General features: G+C 37.0%; 1 protein-coding gene across 1 annotated transcript in view; it reads right to left on the bottom strand.

Annotated features, from left to right (window-relative positions):
* The window catches only part of LOC124170943 (kinesin-associated protein 3-like), a 40563-nt gene that overhangs the window by 2260 nt on the left and 18290 nt on the right, over positions 1-20013 (bottom strand). The window contains exons 9-13 of the mRNA XM_046550018.1: positions 13099-13264; positions 11796-11927; positions 11499-11597; positions 6288-6376; positions 3798-3968 (exon numbers count right to left, since the gene is read on the bottom strand). Of these exons, the coding sequence (XP_046405974.1) occupies positions 3798-3968; positions 6288-6376; positions 11499-11597; positions 11796-11927; positions 13099-13264 (657 nt within the window). The remainder of the gene's footprint in view (positions 1-3797; positions 3969-6287; positions 6377-11498; positions 11598-11795; positions 11928-13098; positions 13265-20013) is intronic.

Here is a 20013-nt window from a genome sequence, read left to right on the forward strand (position 1 = left end):
GAACAAATATTTATTTGGCAAAATGACTGAATAAACAATTATATGACTGCAGTCCCTTACTGCAAAGAGGGGTAATATAAGACCAGGGTCTGGGTCCCTGATCCCAGATTTCGAGGGTAAGGCCGAAGCCCTACTGCATTGGGTAGCAAAACTGAGACATACCAGTGACCGTCATAAAAGGAGATGGATATTTACGGCATTTGTTCACCTGTGTAGGAAAATCCCCAATGGATATTTCTGGCTTTCGTCTCCCAGGTCAAGAAACAGAGCTGGATATTGCCAGCATTAAGAGCGAAAGGGTTAAAATGGTTTCTGATGTATGAGAGAGGGGCAGAATAAGGCAACATTGTCCCAACCCCACAATATTTCCAAGCTTAGTGGTAAACCTGGCAACCCACACGTAGCACTAGAGACAAATACATATGGTACATTCAATTATTTGCTCTTAATGAATTATGCTCACTATTTATTCACTATTAATTATTTAATTACTTTATTTATAAATCATGAACATACGGTAAAATAATAAAAACATAACTATAAAACCTTAGACAATGAGGTAGGACACTCTAAAATTTAAGTACATAATCCTCCAGGAGCATATCCCAAGATTTTTGCTTTTCGTTCAAAATACACTACTGCAACTCACAAATCTAGCGAAATCAAGGTTTTTCTTTAAGCTTGTTCTGTAAACACCATAAATTCCCAATAGGATCATTTTACCATAGCCAGGCTCATAGCCAAGAGGGTGGCTTTGGGGGGTTTAACTTCCCCTAAAACTTTTTTCTCATAGAGACTCCCTCCCAAACATTCCCTTAGGAGATAACTAGCCCAGGAGACCATATTATCTGACCTTTTCTCCATCTATTAAAAGTGTGGACTGAGGTCAGGGTCTCCGATCTGAGATTTTCTCAAAATACTACTAGTGCCAGTGCCCAAAAGTTAGAAATTTTGAAAAAAAATCAGGTGGATTTTGGAAACTAATGGCTATATATAAAATCATGGCCAATCCGATAAAAACCACCAAAAACTATAAATTTAAACACTATGCAAATGTAGTTGATGACTTTTTAAAATGGAATTTATGTTCTTTTCCACTGCATGGGAGTTGAAAAAAAATAGTAATAAAATTTCCAGCATCGGCAACTTGCATACCACTATTGCATCCCCTGAAGCAAATTTCTGGCAATGTGCCTCGCTGTATATATCACATTAATAGTGCAGCAGAGGCCATTAAAAAAAAATAATGGCAGCTACTGTTATAGCATCAGAGGATATGCTTGCCAATATTTTCACCAAATCTTTGCCCTGTCCTAGGTTTAAGAAATTTGTTGAAATGCTTGGTGTTGCACCCGTGAGGCATTAATTGGGGTGTGTTGTTTTTTCTTCTGCTTGAGTTAATCCCACCCAAAATGATCTTGTGTGTCGTTTTTTTTGTTTCTACATTCGAAATTGTGGGTTACGAATAAAACCTCACTTCCTGTGTGTTCTTCATTGTAACAAGTTGCGATTCTTTTTGCTGGGAAATAGGTATCCTTAAACAACTGCTGCACTGCCATAAATCTCCACAGCTACACTCTCTTGTTTTGAAGAGCATTGTATGGTTATGTACAACTTAAAGGAAAAAATTTTCCTTTCTTGTAACTTCCCTTATAAGTAAAAACAATGTAAGCTTTGCCCCCACTTTTCATGAGATGGTTACTTCATTAGTTTCGGTTCACTTCAGGTCACTCACAAGGGTGAAGACAATAACCACGCAAGGTCAAGGAGTAGCTGAGAAGCAGTGATCCACTCCACAGGAGTACTTGACCAAAAAATTTTCTGTGAAAGGATTTAGGTAGGCTATTCATTTTTTCCTATGAATAGCTGGAGGAGTAGGCAACAGATCTGTTTCTTTATAAAATACCTATTAAAATTACGGAGCAAATATTCTGCTTCAGTGAAAAAAACAATGATAAGTGAGCTGCAATGTCTCCCTACCACTGGCAAACAAAATGAAAACACTCTCAGTTTTTAAATCATTGTCAAAATATTCCATGGCCACTTTTACTTTTCCTTCCATTCAAGGTTTTTTAGGTTTCAGAGAATTCCATTATTAAAAGACCTGCAGGGTTATTCCAAAAAAAGCGTATGGCTAGCCCATAATTCGAAATCAACCATAACTATGGCCTCGAGACATACGTATGGCTTCAAGCAATTCTCCTCTGAGCGAAGGCCATAAGTCAGGTGGTAGCTATGGCCTAAAGGCCGTAATACTATGGCCTGCCTAGGATGGCATCATAACATGGGCCATATGGAATAACATTGCTCGCCTAATGAGTTATAAGAGAAATTTATGAAGTGTCATCGATTATACAGCGATTGTTTCAAGAAATATATGAATATTGCGGGGAAGCACATACGGATTCAATCGGCATTGGCTGGATATAAGAAAGACATCGATTTCATCTGGAAAGAAGGAGGATACGGGATACTTTGTAATCTGTTTGCATGCGATGATGATATTTTCATTAAATATTTCTGCGCATCAAAAGAAGTTGTCACTTTTTATGTAGATAAAGTGGATAAACTAAATGTTTGCTTGTAGTTAAAATGCTAGAAATGCTTTTGGATGGATGCTCTGTTGAAGTGAATGGAGGAACGGGCTTTTATTTGCTTTCTGTGCTACATTTACTATCAGATTTCTTAATTATTTGTTTTGAAAAGCTGTAGGTAACATGAAATATCCGCCATGAAATGTTTTATATTTTAAGATTCTCATTGCATTACGGTTCACGCGGGAGGATATCAAAGAAACATAGGGCAAGGCATTTTTTTGGCAGTAAGGCAATCTTCAGTAAGTCGACGTGTAAAGGACAAATGTTGTCCACAAATCAAGGAAAGAATGAAGGTCTCATATTGATGTTTTAATTTTATACTGCTACCTAAACATAAACCTCTCATAAAAAAGTAATAAAACTTAAATTTTCAATTTCATCTTTAGATTTCGTGCTGGATTTCTAAGGCTTTTAGGGGTAAATGATTGCAGCCATGAGACAATAGTTACACCATTGGAAGTAGAGGAAGGGGGTTAGAACTACAATAGGATGTCATGTTCTAACTCCATCCATTACATGTAAAATTCTCGAATATTATAATACTGTACAGTACAAATTGTGTTCAAATTTCTTCTGATTCTTCTCGTCTGTGATTTGCGTTCTTCACTCTTTTTAAAGCTCTCCAGTGTCTGCCGCCAGATCAGTGTTTAAAGAAAATCCAAATTTATCCTTTAATAAGACTTCATTTCGGTTAAGGAACATAGAATTAATTTTTTATCCGCATTGGAACAAACTTCCTTCCTTAAAAAAAGTGAACCCAACTTACAGTACCAATTATAATTCTCATGCTTGCCTACAGAAAGGGCGTTAAGACTTCTGGCCAGGCCATACGATATGGCCCCTCGAGAATAGAATCGGTATAGGCTGTAATTTCGGCTCAGGCCATACAAAACTTACGGCTGGCCATATGTATGGCCCCGTTAAGCAGAATAGCCCTGCTGAAGCTTTTCAGACTTAGAAATTACACATAGTGTTGAACCTATTTGTTAATAATCAAAAGCCAAAATGCAAAACTACTTTTTCATTTGCCTATCAGAAAAAAGTTACCACAAGATTTGCAAGGGCAGTATGACCACATTGATTATTTGAAGGCTAATGCTAAAATGAGAAGATCAACGGATTGATATTGCACTACAAACATTAAATTATGATCACCTAATCTGGCTTAAGAGGGTTTTACCCCATATTTGAACACTATACCTTTGAAGTGGTGAGACATCCAGATGCAGCATCCTCAAAATCACTTGTATAATCCTCACCCTCCGTGCCAGTAGCACCATCATCTGGCTTGCCCACCATCTTGAGCCATTTTTTGTTATGATGCTCCAGTGAGTCAGTAACAATTTTGGCTTTCCAATGCTCGTCATAAGCCTTAAAGGGAAGAAGAGAGAAAAACAAATTTTATCACTAATAACTGAATTAGAATTTCCCAAAAGTAACCTCAAATCATCCAAGGCCTAAATGATGAGATACATTCATAGATAAAATTGGAGAAAAACTGGTCACTAGAGTGAATTTTACAAAAAAATTTACATAAACATGATAAAAGTCATAAGCTAAAATATAATACATATCTTAGAATTTTAAGACACTCAATTTCACCAAATTGATGCATTCTAAATAATATGACAAATGATAAATACTCTCACTTGTTTTAAAAAGTTTTCAAATCTGACTTGCATCCTAATTTCTACCACAATATTCTCTCTTCCTCAATTGTGCCCCCACTCCTTGATGGAACCTCTTCTCTCTCACCATCCCCAATGTTTCCAATAAACTATCCCTCCCTCTTATCTTGAGCCTTTCCTCCACTACATGTGGAAATATATACAAGCCTTGGAGGAAATATGTTTTCAGTTGGCTCCCCCATGAAAATGATGCCGAGTCATTAAAAATTTATCGTGGAATATATGTAGCTGAGTGGAATTTACAAAGTTTTCTTCATAAAACTTAAAATTTATATTCATTGATAGTTTACATGATAAGGATCCCTCTCCCATTTCTCATCACTTGAGCATATCCCTTTTTCCCACCCATCATTTTGTTGCCCATCAAATCCAGAGCGATCTGACTTACTCAGCTTGGAACGTAAACACAGCAGCTGAAACGTACTCATTCAACAGGCATGAAAAGTCATACTGTACTCCCTCACTTGCCTGTGATCATAGATCGATCTGAGGTGACTAGGCCTACTTCTATTTCACTCACTCTGTGATTCTGATGTTAGTTTGGTGAGGGTAGAGCTCATTCAAAACTATTTCATGGGTTAATTTAATTCAATCATATGGGATTCAGGCAGGGGCGGATCCAGGATTTCTTTCTGGGGGGGGGGGGGGGGGGCACAAGGAGACTTCGTGATACAAAGCGAACGCAATGATAATGGGACCGTATTAAAAATCTTGCATATTTTTAAGGGTCTGGGGCACGTGCCCCCGTGCCCCCCCTAGATCTGCCTATGGATCCAGGGGCATACCCAGGATCATAACTGGTGGGGGGGGGGGGGGGGGGGGCAAGCCATGGTCTAGTGCGGGGGGGCAAGCCAAGTTGTGACATTTTAGCACGGAAAAGGTGAATGAAAACAACATTTCAAGAAAATTATAACAGTGCTTTATTAGTTTATGAGATTATATCCTTGAAAAAATATTTTTATTTTAGTTACACATCTTGTGCAAATATATATAATTTTTTGTGGGTTTAAAGAAAATTTGTTGAATAGTTTCGTTTCAATTCAGTACTGATTTTGCTTAAAGACTTCTGTGATTTTTGCTTCTAGGAGGGGGCAGCTGCCCCCCCTGCCCCTCGCTGGGTATGCCCATGATGAGATCAGTTCTCTCTAGGTCTCCTTCCTTTCTATGAGTTATGTCTAGGGGTGTCTGAAGGCTGCTGCTTAAGATTTGAACCCAGAATCTAAAATTCAATAGCCCAACAATCTGACCGCTAGGCCATCACATACTGCTTAATTGCTAACCTATGGAGTGAGCTCCTATATTTTATCCATAATTTCAAATTTTACTCAATATTCTGGATTGCTTGGAGGGAGGTGTCTAATAGGGAACGCAGTGACATATTTGATAAAGCACATGATTGCTGATCCAAGAGTCCCATGTTCAAATACCAGGTGAAGACTACAGAAACTCCCAAATGAAATCTTCAAAGTGTGAGGTGGTCCATGGAAAGAATTTGGTGAAGAGTTATTCACACGCTTGTCCCTTAGCCTGGGATGAGTTTAACCCTCACCTATCCAAAACAACAAGGTTCGGTGATTTTCCAATAAATATTAATATTATCATCATTAAGGGAGAGAACAAAAAAAATTATTAATAATAGGACAAGTAACCAGGTGAACACTGTTAAAAAAAACAAACAAGGATGTCGGGAGGGGAAGCTACTGACAGATGAGTCATTCATTCAAAGAGGATAGTTAAATGGCTAAAAATTAGTAGATGGCACTTGAAAGATGTTTTAGAAACTAGCCCAGTCATTATAATATCAGTTGAAATATCCTAAAATATTTTTAATATTTTTCTCAAAAGATTTTTCTTTGAGGAATACATAAGAAGAAAGGGATGGCATTGGAAACACCAAAGAAGCCAAATGTTGAGTAGAAGTTATGTAAAAGTTTCCTTAGTAAATCTTAAACATAACCGTTCAAAAATGAAAGCACCCTTTTGAATTTTTAATCAAACTTACCGCTATGATTCTAAATACTGCATCACACGCTTTGGAAACTTGTTCATTTTTGCCATACCTTTTTAATTGGTATGCAAAAGCAGCTGCATCTAATGATCAGGTAAGAATATGATACCAGAATAATATGAGAATGCACTAATTGTCAACATTATTATAGAGAAAGGTTGACACATAACACAAACTTGCTACTAATCAGCCCTAAAGAAAATTTAACACTACTGTAAAAAGTATACAAAAAAGAAGTTATAAAAACTGCTATATCAGATTAGAAAACCACATTGCTCAATGTTACAAATATATACCTCATTGTCTTCCACATCCCCAATCTACGGTTCAAGCACATTCATGTTGATTTGGTCGGTCCTCTTCCAATGTCCCACGATTGCCGCTACTGTCAACTGTGCACAGGGGTGCCGACTTATGAAAAATATTGGGGAAGGCCCAAACCGGGGGCCTTTCCTGGGAAATTTTATAATGAGTGAGTTTTAAAGTTTTTTAAAGCATTTTAGATGCCATCTGACCAACATTAGAAACTTGAAAACTCTACTCTCGATAACTGGACACTCCGGGGATAATCGAAAAGCCTAACACATTTTTGCTTCACCCCCATAACGAATTTTTGGGAGGGCTCGGGCCACTTCAAGCCCCATGGAGTCGCTGCCACTGACTGTGGATAGATTGCTTCACGTGTTGGCCAGAGGCTTTTCCCATGGATAACATCTTGGCAGAGACTGTTGCATGAGCATTGTTTCAGGAATGGATTGCATTATTTGGTACACCGCTATGCATATGTATGACCTCCAAGCAATACCCATGCTAATCCAATTAATGTTGTAGTTATATCTGTCATTTCTATTTGTAATCAAGCTGAAATGAGTTATTTGAATTTTGGAGCACTTGCACACAACATACTATTTTGTGCACCATTAGTTGTACCGTAATAAAGAGTGTCGTCTTCCGGTGATGGTTTCTTAAGTCCATGTGCTCCTCTTTTTTCTGCTACAAGTCCACATTTATCCAATGCCTATTTAATAATCCCAACAGAATGTCAAATGTGAGAGAAGAGAAAATTAACCGATGCAGGGTTTGTGACTAAGTTCAAATACATACGCCAATCCAAAAAAGCCCCTAAATTCAAATAAAGTCCCCAAACTACCATTTGAGGAAATTGCTGGAGATATTCTGGATTTTGGTCTTGTACCCTTTCTAGTGCTGGTAGATTGCTTCTCCAAATGGGTTGAACAGTGTTCAATGAAAAATAAAACTGCAGGGTCAGTAACAGGTACAATACAATGTGTTCTCCACACATAGGTTCCCAAGAATTTTTAGGCAGACAACATGCTAATTTCATCATTTGAGCATAGTAAGTACTTCACGGAGAGGGAAATAGAACTTAAAACCAGTACCCCTCATTACCCTGCAGCAATGGGATGGCAGAAAAATCAGTTCCCACACGTAAGCATCTTACAGAAAAGCTAAGAGTTTGGAGCAGACTTCAGAGACATTCTAAGACAATATAGGGCTACTCAGTTGAAAAGCCTCTCCAGCACAAATAATGTTTAGTCGACAGCTTCACACTTGACTCCCACCCACCCAAAAATGGCTGACCTTAAACTGTAGGATGGTATCTATGAAGCCCCGTGACAAAGGTGAAGAAGAAATATAAGTCCAGTATGATAAAACAGCAGTTGGTAAAGTGAAGAGGTTTGAGAAAGGGGACATCAAAATCACTAAATGGGATCTCAGGGAACCAGGGGTGATAGTTTACAAAGATCAACCCCCAGTCTTAAATTGTTAAAAATTCTATAGGTAACTTTATAAGATGTAACACCTGTCAATTACGGCCAAACAAACCCCATGCAATATCCTACAATGACTATATGATATTAGAAGACAACCAGGGTAAAAAAGCCATTAGATCCAACATATTCATGTCCAAAAACAACATTGGTTATGATAACCAAGCAAGAGAGAAAAATATGAGAGAAGGAACACCGCTTGGAGTGGGAGAGTTGTTAAGACTCCAGTGCGCCTTGATATGTAACAAATGTACCAGATGTTTCGTTAAAGATTGACATCATGTTATGTCTATGTTCACCTGTTTTGGTTTTGTAAACCATTGTGTAAAAAATGTATATGTATGCAGAATATGTTTACAGTATGACTGGCTCTGGCAGTGTGCAATATAAGGGACACTGTGAAGGGGGGAGGTGTAGTAGAAAGTACCTAACCTTGGTACCTAACCTAACGTGTGCGGACCATAATGTGTTAAGGTCTGAATGGTCACCATCTTAGGATGGAGTTCTCTAAGCAACTGAATTTCCTTGAGGCTCGGCACCACCTATCGCATTTTGGTTGGTTTGCAGGAAGTCCCAATCTCTTCATCCTCCAAAAATCTTGGGCCTGCCTCTCAGTCACAAAAAGATTTGAAATGAACCATAGCAAATATGTATACGAGGAAGAAACGGCAAGCAAAACTGAAACAAGAAAACAGACGGCGCACCATGATGAAAGAGTAATAATAATAAAAAATGAAAATATGGTATCTATGGACTTCTGGTTCATGGGAAATGGTGAAAACCTAAGGTTGGTAACGTTGGCTACTTCCTGTGTTCCCCGATATGGTTAAGTGATATATCTTGTATGGCATGAGCGATCAAAATAAAAACACAGCCATCCAGTGCTGGCTTGCTCATTTAATCTATATCACCTGCCTGGTCTAAAGATACAACAGCAGGCATTCCCGTGTTTTCTCTGAAGACTTCGTCAGTGAATGGAAACAAAAGGCTGTCTCAAAAAACCCTCTTTCCATCATCCACCATGTGGCTCATTCAGAATGGTCGGAAGCTGGGAAAGTTCCTCAGTAGAAGGGATTGACTTTCACTTTCTGCTTGGATGACTTATTTTGACCATTTTCAAGGGCCATTGGAGAGCAATCACCACAGCACAAAAAGTGAACGAAGATGGCAGATGTTTGGCATTGCTGCTAACTTATGAAGCTTAAGGTCTGAATGGTCACCATCTTAGGATGGAGTTCTCTAAGCAACTGAATTTCCTTGAGGCTCGGCACCACCTATCGCATTTTGGTTGGTTTGCAGGAAGTCCCAATCTCTTCATCCTCCAAAAATCTTGGGCCTGCCTCTCAGTCACAAAAAGATTTGAAATGAACCATAGCAAATATGTATACGAGGAAGAAACGGCAAGCAAAACTGAAACAAGAAAACAGACGGCGCACCATGATGAAAGAGTAATAATAATAATGAAAATATTACATCAAAACATACAATAGAGGATTCCAGAGAAATAAATGGTGATCCTGATGTATCAGCTTTCACAACTGTCACCCTTAAAACATGCATAAATCAGCAGTGACCGTGACTCCATGGGGCCTGAGCCCCCTCAAAAATTTGTTTGGGTGTGAGGAAAAAATGTGTCAGGCTTGTCCATTTTCCCCGGAGTGTCCAGATATCGAGATTCAAATTATCAGGGATCTAATATTGATCATGTGACTCTTCTAAAATGCTTAAAAAAATTAAAACTCACTACTTGTAAAATTTCCCAGGGCAAGACCCCTGGTTTAGGCCCCACAATATTTTTTGTAAGTTGGCATCCCTGAAAATCAGCCGAATGTTTGTTAAAACTTAAAAAAAGATTGCCTATAGATTTGAAGCATCCCAAAAGGTAAATTTTCCAGAAATAAAAATCATCCTGAATATTAAAAATAAAAAAATTACTTCAGAATAAAATAGCAAATGAGGGAATGTATCCTATGTTGCCATATGATCTCTCATGCATAGGCCAAACGAAATGCATTCCCACTGTCAGGTTCTAGGAACCCTATAAAAATGGCAGATTGGCTTTGTCTTCATTCAGGAAGAACCTATATATTTGAATCAGGCCACAAAGTCACAGCCATTGATCTCACTTTGTTGAAAGGCACAGAAAACCACAAATTAGATGCTTACTAGAGCTTATTCATTCCCTTTTACCGGAATAAAATATAATTGAATAACAAATGAGGAAATATAGGCAGCAAGTTCTTCCACATCGTCCAATTACGTAGCAAAAACATGCATCAACAAGGCAAATCACTGAATTCTAGGTTTGTTTCACTCAAGGTCAATTGCAAATCCTAACTTTTCCCCACCTACCAGCTTAAATCACCACACCCACCCAATCACATGCACGCAGTCCACCTGTAACATTGCGTCATCATACAACTGCCCAACAGGAATCAAACCCATCACTCCCAAGACCTGGGTAGGTTAACACCTGCTCTCCTCCCTTTTAATGCATGTCTAAGGATGAATTGAAAGTGATATTGAAAACCTGCTTCAGAGTAATAATAGGGCAGTTTCCTTCATCAAAGAAAACGAAAGGCATTGGTTGCGATTCGTTACCCAACATTAGTGTATTCATAATATACAAATTATTTGGTTTTAGAAATCCCAGTTTAGACGAATGCTAATAGTCACTTTTAACCTCATTTGAAAAAGGCCAGATTGACACCCATTCGATGCCACTCCACGTGATGTCACAGGGACCTAGATTCCATACGAGTAGATAGGAGTTTTACATCGTCTGAGATTACCAATGCATGCATGAGGCGCAGAGCTCCGGGAAACATGTCTTAATACTCACCTATTAAAACTGGCTAAGGTTGGAAAGTTTTCTTCGTTTGATAAGGTATTAATAATCCTTATTTAAGCCAAGCACTACCAGCTGGCAGGGTACTCGGCTACCTGCTAGCATCCTGCATTGTATCAGTGCTCAAAGCCTCACGCCAGCGGGAAACTGAACGACGTGACACGGAGATTTCCCGGCATTCATACTTAGCCGACACGTTTTCGCGTGGTTGAAAATTTTCACTTTTCATTTAATCGTGAAAAATAGATGCCGTCATTTAAAAATCTAAAAGCGTGAAAAACATACTCTAGGAGTAATAATCTTTCGATTTCGGCAATAAAAAATAATAGGAAACCACCCTATTCCTTCTAACTTTAAATTAGCAGTTGGATTTCCTATCTTAGGACATTTTCACTTAAGCCAATCAGTAGCTAAACTTCAATATCCATATGCATGAAAATTTTAATACTTAGTCAAGATATTTTAGTGCATGCTAAATCTAAACATATACCACTGAAATACAGTATTATCATTGATATATGAGTGACTAAATCTTGGATCCTCAATAAGGGTTTCAAAGGATACCAGTTTCTTCCAGCACATACTTTCGTGATTTTTCATATTTTAGTAACAGATATATGAAATCCAGAAGATAAAGGATAAATTCTTCATCTTCACTCTTGTCTAAAAAAAATGAAAAAGTAAAAAAAGTCAATGAATATTTTCCTTCAGGTCAAATGATTTCAGAGAATTAATAATGAGAGAGTATACATTTATAACATGCATGAGGATCAAAGAGATTGATTAATGGATGAAATTAAATTAGTAAACTAAAAAGTTGCTTTGTAAATAAAATAAAAAGGCCAGAAAATTAATTGATACCTCTTAACATCCTAACAAAAGGACGTACAAAATCTTCTTTGCATAGAAACTCTGCGCTATTATGGGATTCAGCAGCAACTGTTCCAAGAATTTTCAGTAGTTCTAGAAGGACTACATCATCTGCTACAAATCCTATCAAAATAAAAATTTTTTATTTATTTAACTAATTAGTGTCCATGAATTAAATCACTCACAGTTAAAGCCATTCCTAAAGATAACAATTGCCCTAAAATTTTATCAACAGCATTTTCATAATACATAATTGTAGGGCATTAGAAAATATTATTCCTCATCCTAAACCACTCTCACAAGCAAAGAATTCACGCAAAGGCATACGAAAAATCAATTAAATTTTGGTGTGCATTTGATCTTTTGCAACATGCAAGCTCAGTTTTCAAATTCAGCGACAGAACTTATGGCAATTTAGGGCTTTAAAATATGAATGGATCTTTTCCCAGAGTGAGACCTTGATTCTGTAAATGTCATAACCTTAAAATGGGTGCTAGTTTTCATTGGAGAGAATTGATGGCTATTGCATTCAAGGGGTTCTGTAAACATGCGTCATAGGTAGAGATCCGTGAAATTAGCGAGACGCGATATTGCAAAATAGCACGAAATACCACACATTAACGTGAAATCCGTATATATAAATGATAATAACGTTTTTATTTACTGATTTCGCATTTTTTTTGCGATTTTAGGTGAATTAGCGAAAAAAATAAAATCTAACGAGTGATAATCTATTAAAGCCTAAGCCTTCATTGTTTAACGCTGCTGACGTTCATTCGATGTATCTCATTACGATTCCAAGGTCGATGGGCTTGTTTTGTGTCGTGCATATTGAATTCACGTAATATCGTGCCCTGTAGTGATGCCTTCGCCGAAATTTTCCGTTAAATTAATCACAGCCTCTTTCTTCGCTTCAAATTTATAAATCCTGAAATTCTCGGAATTGTATAGAATGACGTGCTTTCCTTCCTGAAGAATATTAGAAATTCTGAATCAAAGTGCTGAAAGAAATTTAATGCAGCCGCGAAAGGGCGGAGGTGTAAGCTCACGTGCCCGGCACATGTCAATGTAATTCCGGTGACTCACTGTGACACCGTAAACAGCGTTACTGGATAACTTGTTGCAGGAAAAACTAAAGTGTGGGTCTAACTTAACAACTTTGTCGACTTACACATGGCCGCTGGCTGGGAACGGAATGTAAACTTAACAAAACACAGAACTGCACAAGAAACAATAAACAAGAGAAAAACTTTCTTAAAATGGTACAAAGATACAGGGAAGATGATATTCTTACCTGGAATGAGCTTGCTTTTAAAGAAATCAATGACATTGTAATGCCGGAAAAGCCTCTCATAATCTAATTTAGGTATTATGATATTTCCAAAGCAACCTAAGACTTCGGCTACATAATCTTCATTCTTAGATGTCTTACACGAATGTAAGATATCATTTATGTATTCCTAGAAAAAAAATTCAGTCCTGTTAGTCTACGAGCCAATTTTTTGAGCAAAACCCATAAAAGTACATTACTCCGAAAAATGACATTTTTTAAACATAATATTTCATTATCTAGCGAACAGATTGGTATACCTGCATGACAGTGAATAATAATCACAACATACGGCAAATATGCATAGAAGATTACTACAGACCTATAAGAAGGGATATTGATGAATGCCCAATAAATTTGGGGAGAAGCAGAGTAAAAATTATGGCCCCAACAGTGCAAAATATATGTATAACTTATACCATCTATTCTTTACTGTTATTTTAAAAAATGCACATAGGTATGCTCTATACACACAGGGTGGAGAAAAATTAGGTCACAAAATTTTAGCCTTGTACATAAGCTGATGCCAGAAGGAACCAAATTTGCCAATGATGTTAGGTTGAAAACGCATCATTTTTACAGAAACTTTTAGCCAAGCACTCTTTTGCCTGTGAGTTTGCCCTTTGGTCGGATGCCCTGGACAATTCATGACCTCGTATGCTTTGCCTGCTAGAAATTGCCGAGTATCCCAGTGTGAGTGCTCCGAAGTGAAGCTTACCAGTGAATGCCACTGATTTAAGGTGGAGACCAACAGCAAGACCTTTTTGGCTCATTTTCGTACTCTGTTGGAAGACGGGGCGAGGGAAGTTTTTTTGCGTGAACTTACAATCGGCAGTCTGCCAACTTACATGAGTGACCTTACAAGCTGTCAGTCAGCCAATGAACAGTTGACTGAGTTTGCAAGACCAGACTTTTAAGTAAAAAAATTCTTATCAAATGAAAATAAAATTGAATCGCGATCCCTGAAATGGTGAAAAGTTTCTGTAGTTTCATAATAATTTTGGTTCCTACTGGCATGAGCTATACAGGGTTACAATTTTGTGACAAAATTTTTCTCCACCCTGTGTGTAGCATATATCATGAATAGTTTTCCCACTATTGCATGAGCACAATCGATTGAATGGCACTTCCTGAAGAATCATAATGCAAGACATATTTCTGCTGAGTGACGAAAACCTTACACCCCTATGGCAAAATGCAATTTAGTAGCACATATACGCACATATCATGGTTACATGCAGAAAGTGCATTCAATCTTCAAAAACTTTATCTTATTTGCAATGAATCTAAAATAGTTTTTATAAAATCAGTGCTCAATAAATGGATATTTTGAGAGCATCGAAAAAAACTGCCAGTGAATAATGTATGCATTTCAGCAATCAACCTCATGTATGCATATTATGACTTTTCTTTTTATTTTTCTGATTTTATGCAAATTACATGTATGTACTCATGAATCCTATATCTACTTCTTTGTATGCATGGTCACTGGACAATAAATTATAATCATTAATAATTATTACGGATGGACGGATCCAGGATATTTTTCAGACTCAGATCTGGATCAGATCCTTGTTTTTTGGAGCTGGATCTTTGGATATTCTAGGATCCAAATGCATTTTCAAATTCCTGCTATAAAACGAAGCAATCATAATAATCAACAGCGACGAGTTCCTGAAACAGAAGGAGGTTGCAATCCTTCAGCAGTTTCTTCTGGGTACATACAATCAAATGAATGCATCTTAGATTGATGTTCACATTTTAATATTTTAACTGATTAAAATCATTTTTATAAGATTTCAAATTATTAAAAAAACGATAAAATTTACTTTAATGATATACCAATAAAAATGTCTTTCATTGTGTAGTAACATTTTTATTGACATAAAGAGAACCATGTGTGTGCACTTCAGATGCGGTGAAGTGGATTTTGCGATTCCTCACGATAGTTTCATATCACAGTGCACACACATGGCTTTCTTTATGTCAATAAAAATGTTACTACACAATGAAAGACATTTTTATTGGTATATCATTAAAGTAAATTGCAAATGCACAATATGCAACATAATTAACAATTTTTAGAACAACATTAGCATCACCTGCGATGAATTGCTGGAACAGAACGAGACGACTGCTCAGTGAGAGGAAGGGGTGGGCAGCAGAAGTGCGTGAAGGATAGGTGGAGGGGAAGGAGTGTGCTCCCCCTGTCTTTCAAGCAATGAGGCTATGAATGAGGTAGTCAAGAACGAACATGAAAATAGTGTTTTTTGGACAATGTTGAATATTGGTATAGTTTTGCTATAACTAAAATAACTTTGTTTAAATTAATTTGAGCTTAAAAAAACTAAATATGTTAGAAATGCAATGCATTTGGTCTCATTCACTTTTTAATCTCGTGCAAGTCATCCAATTGCCAAAAACTATCGAGTCACCAGTGTGACTTAAATTGTAAGTACATATGTATATATCATGCTTTGATTTGAGATATTAATAATAATAGTTTATTAGTCCAGTGATCAAGTACATGATATAAGACAGGTCGGACATGTTACAGTTTAATTAACAAAATTACAAGAATGAGAAAAAAACTAAAACAATATTATATTCGGTCATTAATGAGATCATCAACTTTGTCGTACATTTTATGGAGTAAAATTTCCTTGATTCTGGTCTTAAATATAGAAGAACTATTAATGCATTTCAATTCATTGGGCAATGCATTGTACAGTTTAAGACCCATTAATTTAGGAGCACATGATGCTGTCGCAGTGCGTACATATGGTACATGTACTACAAAGGTCGTTGGAGCTTCTGGTATAGTTATTGTGTACAGCACTGTTTTCATTAAATTGGTTCAAATTATCGTGAGTGTATAACAATACATGTAAAATAAGGACCCAAGGAAAAGGTATAAGGCCCAGCTTTCTAAAAATTGGTTTGCAAGGGGCAAGATAATGAGAATTTGCTATTAGTCTCGCAGCTCTTTTTTGCATTTTAAAGATTTTGGATGCTTGGGGTGAGGAACCCCAGAATAAAATGCCATATGTTAAGTGGGAGTAAATCTGTCCATAGTACAAGGCCATCAGCACATCTTGAGATACAGATCTTTTGGATCGTATTAAAAAACATTTGGAACTTCTTGGTCAGTACATATATTAATATGAGATTCCCAAGTAAGCGAAGCATCGAGCTGTAGCCCAAGAAATTTCACACATTCCACCTGGGGAATTGGTTTTTGGTTAATGTGAACACTAATAGCACAGTTTGTTTTGTTCTTATTTTAAAAATAGACAATATGGAAAGTCTCAACATTAAGATCAAGGAGGTTGTAGCACCAGTTACTTAGATTATCAGATATTAATTCACATTGATTGGGCACAGTGTCTAAGTCAGTTGATGAAAAAAAGAATATTGGTATCATCGGCATACAGAACAGGATGAGCAACCAGAATGTTTGAGAGAATATAAGATAAATCATTAATATAGGTTAGAAACAAAATAGGCCCCAAAATGGAATCCTGTGGGATACATGGAAGACTCAGTTATATTAGGCAAACATGTATCAACATGAAAATGTCCCAGTGAGAAATGGGTGGTGGAATCCACGTGGAACCCACGTGGAATCCACGTTGAGTGGTGGATATTTGGTGGTGGTGGATATTGAGTGGTTGAGGTTTTAATGGTTTTAGGACAGCACCTACTGCTGTTTTAATTTTTCCACCAAATTTCCATGTGGGTTCCACGTTGATTCCACGACCAAAAACACGTGGTATCCACGTTAATTCTCCACGTGGGTTCCACGTGGATTCCACCACCCATTTCTCACTGGGGTCAAGCACTACATTACTTCTTCAAAAAATATCAACCAGTGAACAGCGAAGGCCAGAACAAGTGCACATATTGGAAGGTGAAGGTTAAGAACACCCAATCAAAAAGCTTGATGCCACTGTGTCCAACATGATTGAGACTTGGAGTTGTCTAGATGCAAAGGTTGCATCAAATATGGTGAAGCATCAAAGGCTTCCATTTCAAGTCATGGTTGAGGTATCAAACACTAATTTATTGTTAGTCATTCAAATATTCAGTTCAAATGGCATTCAGTGATTTTTTGTTTTTATGTATTGTGCTGCCGCCTATGAATAAAGTAAAGCAGTTCTTCTCGTGGCCTCACAAAGTCATGGTGTGTTCATTTCATCCCGTGTAGTTTTAACGCAGAAAGCTACCAAAGTTTGACATTTATTCCTAATCCTGATATGCAGGAGGAAGTTACCACTTGGCATGCAAAAGGAGAGTCAAAGAGTCTCATTCATAAATGTTATTCTGATATTAAAGACTTTCTAAATGGCTATTATTCAAACTTCACCATTTAATAATATGGTGTATCTTGTATGATTTTACACTTTCCCGGCGAATAACTATAGAAAAATCTTCTCGGGATTGCGCGCGGGTTAGATTATTTAAGAGCGCCGACGTTTCGGGTACCGACTCGCTACCCATTCTCACGGCTACTGACTATAAAATTCACTAACTCTTGATTAACTATGTGGTATTCCATTATTTACTGGATATAGACAGTTACTTATACCACTTATTTTATAAGAGCGCGACCCGGGTTTCAATGAGTAATCATCATCATCAGGCGCTAATTATAATTTGTTTATCTTGTTGTTAATCTTGTTGTTACCTAGTTACTTGATGAATTTTAAAACCGACGCCAGAATAGGTGAAAAGGATGGGTAGAGGTATTCATTTATAAGGGTACTATCTTGATTTTCAATAATTTTTAAAATTTCTAACTGTTCCCTAGAATCCAGTTCTCGGCGGTCATTGCAAAAATTTAAAATATTCATTTTAAAATCGCTTCTGTGGCAGTTACACATTAAGTGCTTAGCAAAATTACTCTTTTCATCTTTATTATGTTTGTAAGCACTTAAATGTTCTTTTTTCCTAATTTCAAAACTTCTTCCTGTCTGTCCCACGTATACACCATTGCAATCGCTGCATTTCAAAGAATATACTCCACATCTATCCAATCGGTCTATATGGTCCTTGCATTTAACGATCAGTCTCCTTAAGGTGGAATAAGGTTTAAAAGCCAAGCGGAATTTGTCCTTGGGTAAATGATGAGCCATTTTCAGAGAAAGTGCATCGAGGTACGTCACTGTGCACCACTGCTTCTTTTTATCCTCGTCCGCCGAAAACATTTGGTCGATAGCCAATCTTCTCTGTTTTTTGTAGCCGCGAGAATGGGTAGCGAGTCAGTACCCGAAACGTCGGCGCTCTTAAATAATCTAACCCGCGCGCAATCCCGAGAAGATTTTTCTATGGTGTATCTTATTTCATGGCTGCTATTCTGGATAAGCATTGCAAAAAATAGCATATGCTATTCTGCGGGTCATTATTGCAACGACCCCGTATTCAGAATGACGTGTAGTAATAATTTTGTTCGGAATAGCATCATGCTATTTCTTGCGCGAGCTATTTGGAAGCTCCGCCCCTTCCCGTTCCCGTATGAAAAACTTTCTGAACAGTTTGCGCAACCAATGAGGGAGAAGATATTTTATATATTTTTCTGTATTTTATGGAATATTGACTTGCAATTACAAATAATTGCTTCATTTGCATTTAAAAATTATATTAAACCGTGGATTTATATAATACGCTTTGAAAATCTCGTTTAGGAAATCAGCTGATTGTTGTTGTTTTGATAATATCACAATGGCTTCAGACAGGTGGGTTAGGTCATAATTTTACTGTTATAATGATGATCTATCGGGCATAAATATTGAATCATTTACCTATATCTGATCGGTCCTTTATCGTGAGATATATGTTATGCGAAATAATCATTGAAAGCTAAATATGTTTGATTTTCTTCGTAATTGTCTTAGGCTTCGAAGTCTGTCTGTTCGTTGCATGTCAAAATAAATATGTACCAACTTTTGTTGCTTTGATCGTGACGATATAGCTTTACTGTACGGACTAGAAGCTTTCGTTTTTAATACTAACTATACTATATGAATCCCTAATTTCAGTATTCAAACTCTGTTTAGGAACTGAAGTAGGTGGCAACGTCACAGCTGTGCTTTCATGTATTACGATGGAATAGTATCGATATTTCAGCTGCAGATTTGGAAAAAGCAGAGGGAGGTGATGGTGAATTTGAGGATGATGGAACAGCTGTGAAAAAGTGAATCTAGCAATAGTGAATCGTGTGGAAAGTGCTGTTGTGTCAGTTATCACTGTTTTCTTATCAGCTGATTTTAATGTGCTCACTGAAATTTTTTATAGACCCTGAACTGTGCCGATATACTGAAAATTAATTGTGTGAATAACTTGCTTGGCTATAGAGGAAACAATTTGTATTGAATTCCACATGATATATATTGCGTTTATGATGTACATGAATATTCCATTAAACGTTTGTGGTGAATCATATTTGTTCGGAAACTTTATTGGTGTTCGGAGAAATCCTTTGTTTTCAAGCAAGTAATTCAAGTCGACTGCACCTGTTATAATTTAGTAAATTTTAAGTTTTAATTGTAGAAGGTAGCGAATAGTGGGGAAAATAATTTCGACTCGTTGCATGTATTTGTATATACTGTCCAATTGAGGAAATGAACGGCTGATCAAAGTAAATGGTAATATATGGTTTTCATTGAAAGCTACAACTATTATGATATTTGGCGAGTTAGTGTTAACACAAGCTTAAAAATTTTCAAGAATCGACCTCATAGTCTACATTGAGGATATTTTTAGTAGCAAGTCAAGTGATGAAATAAAATTGTGAGTTGTAAAAATGAATAAAACACGGAAAATTTGGGCTAATCGTAGTAATTATTTGCATTAATTGCTATTGTTTTCGTACTGTCGATG

Source organism: Ischnura elegans, chromosome X (assembly GCF_921293095.1).
Source record: "Ischnura elegans chromosome X, ioIscEleg1.1, whole genome shotgun sequence".
Lineage (NCBI taxonomy): Eukaryota > Metazoa > Arthropoda > Insecta > Odonata > Coenagrionidae > Ischnura > Ischnura elegans.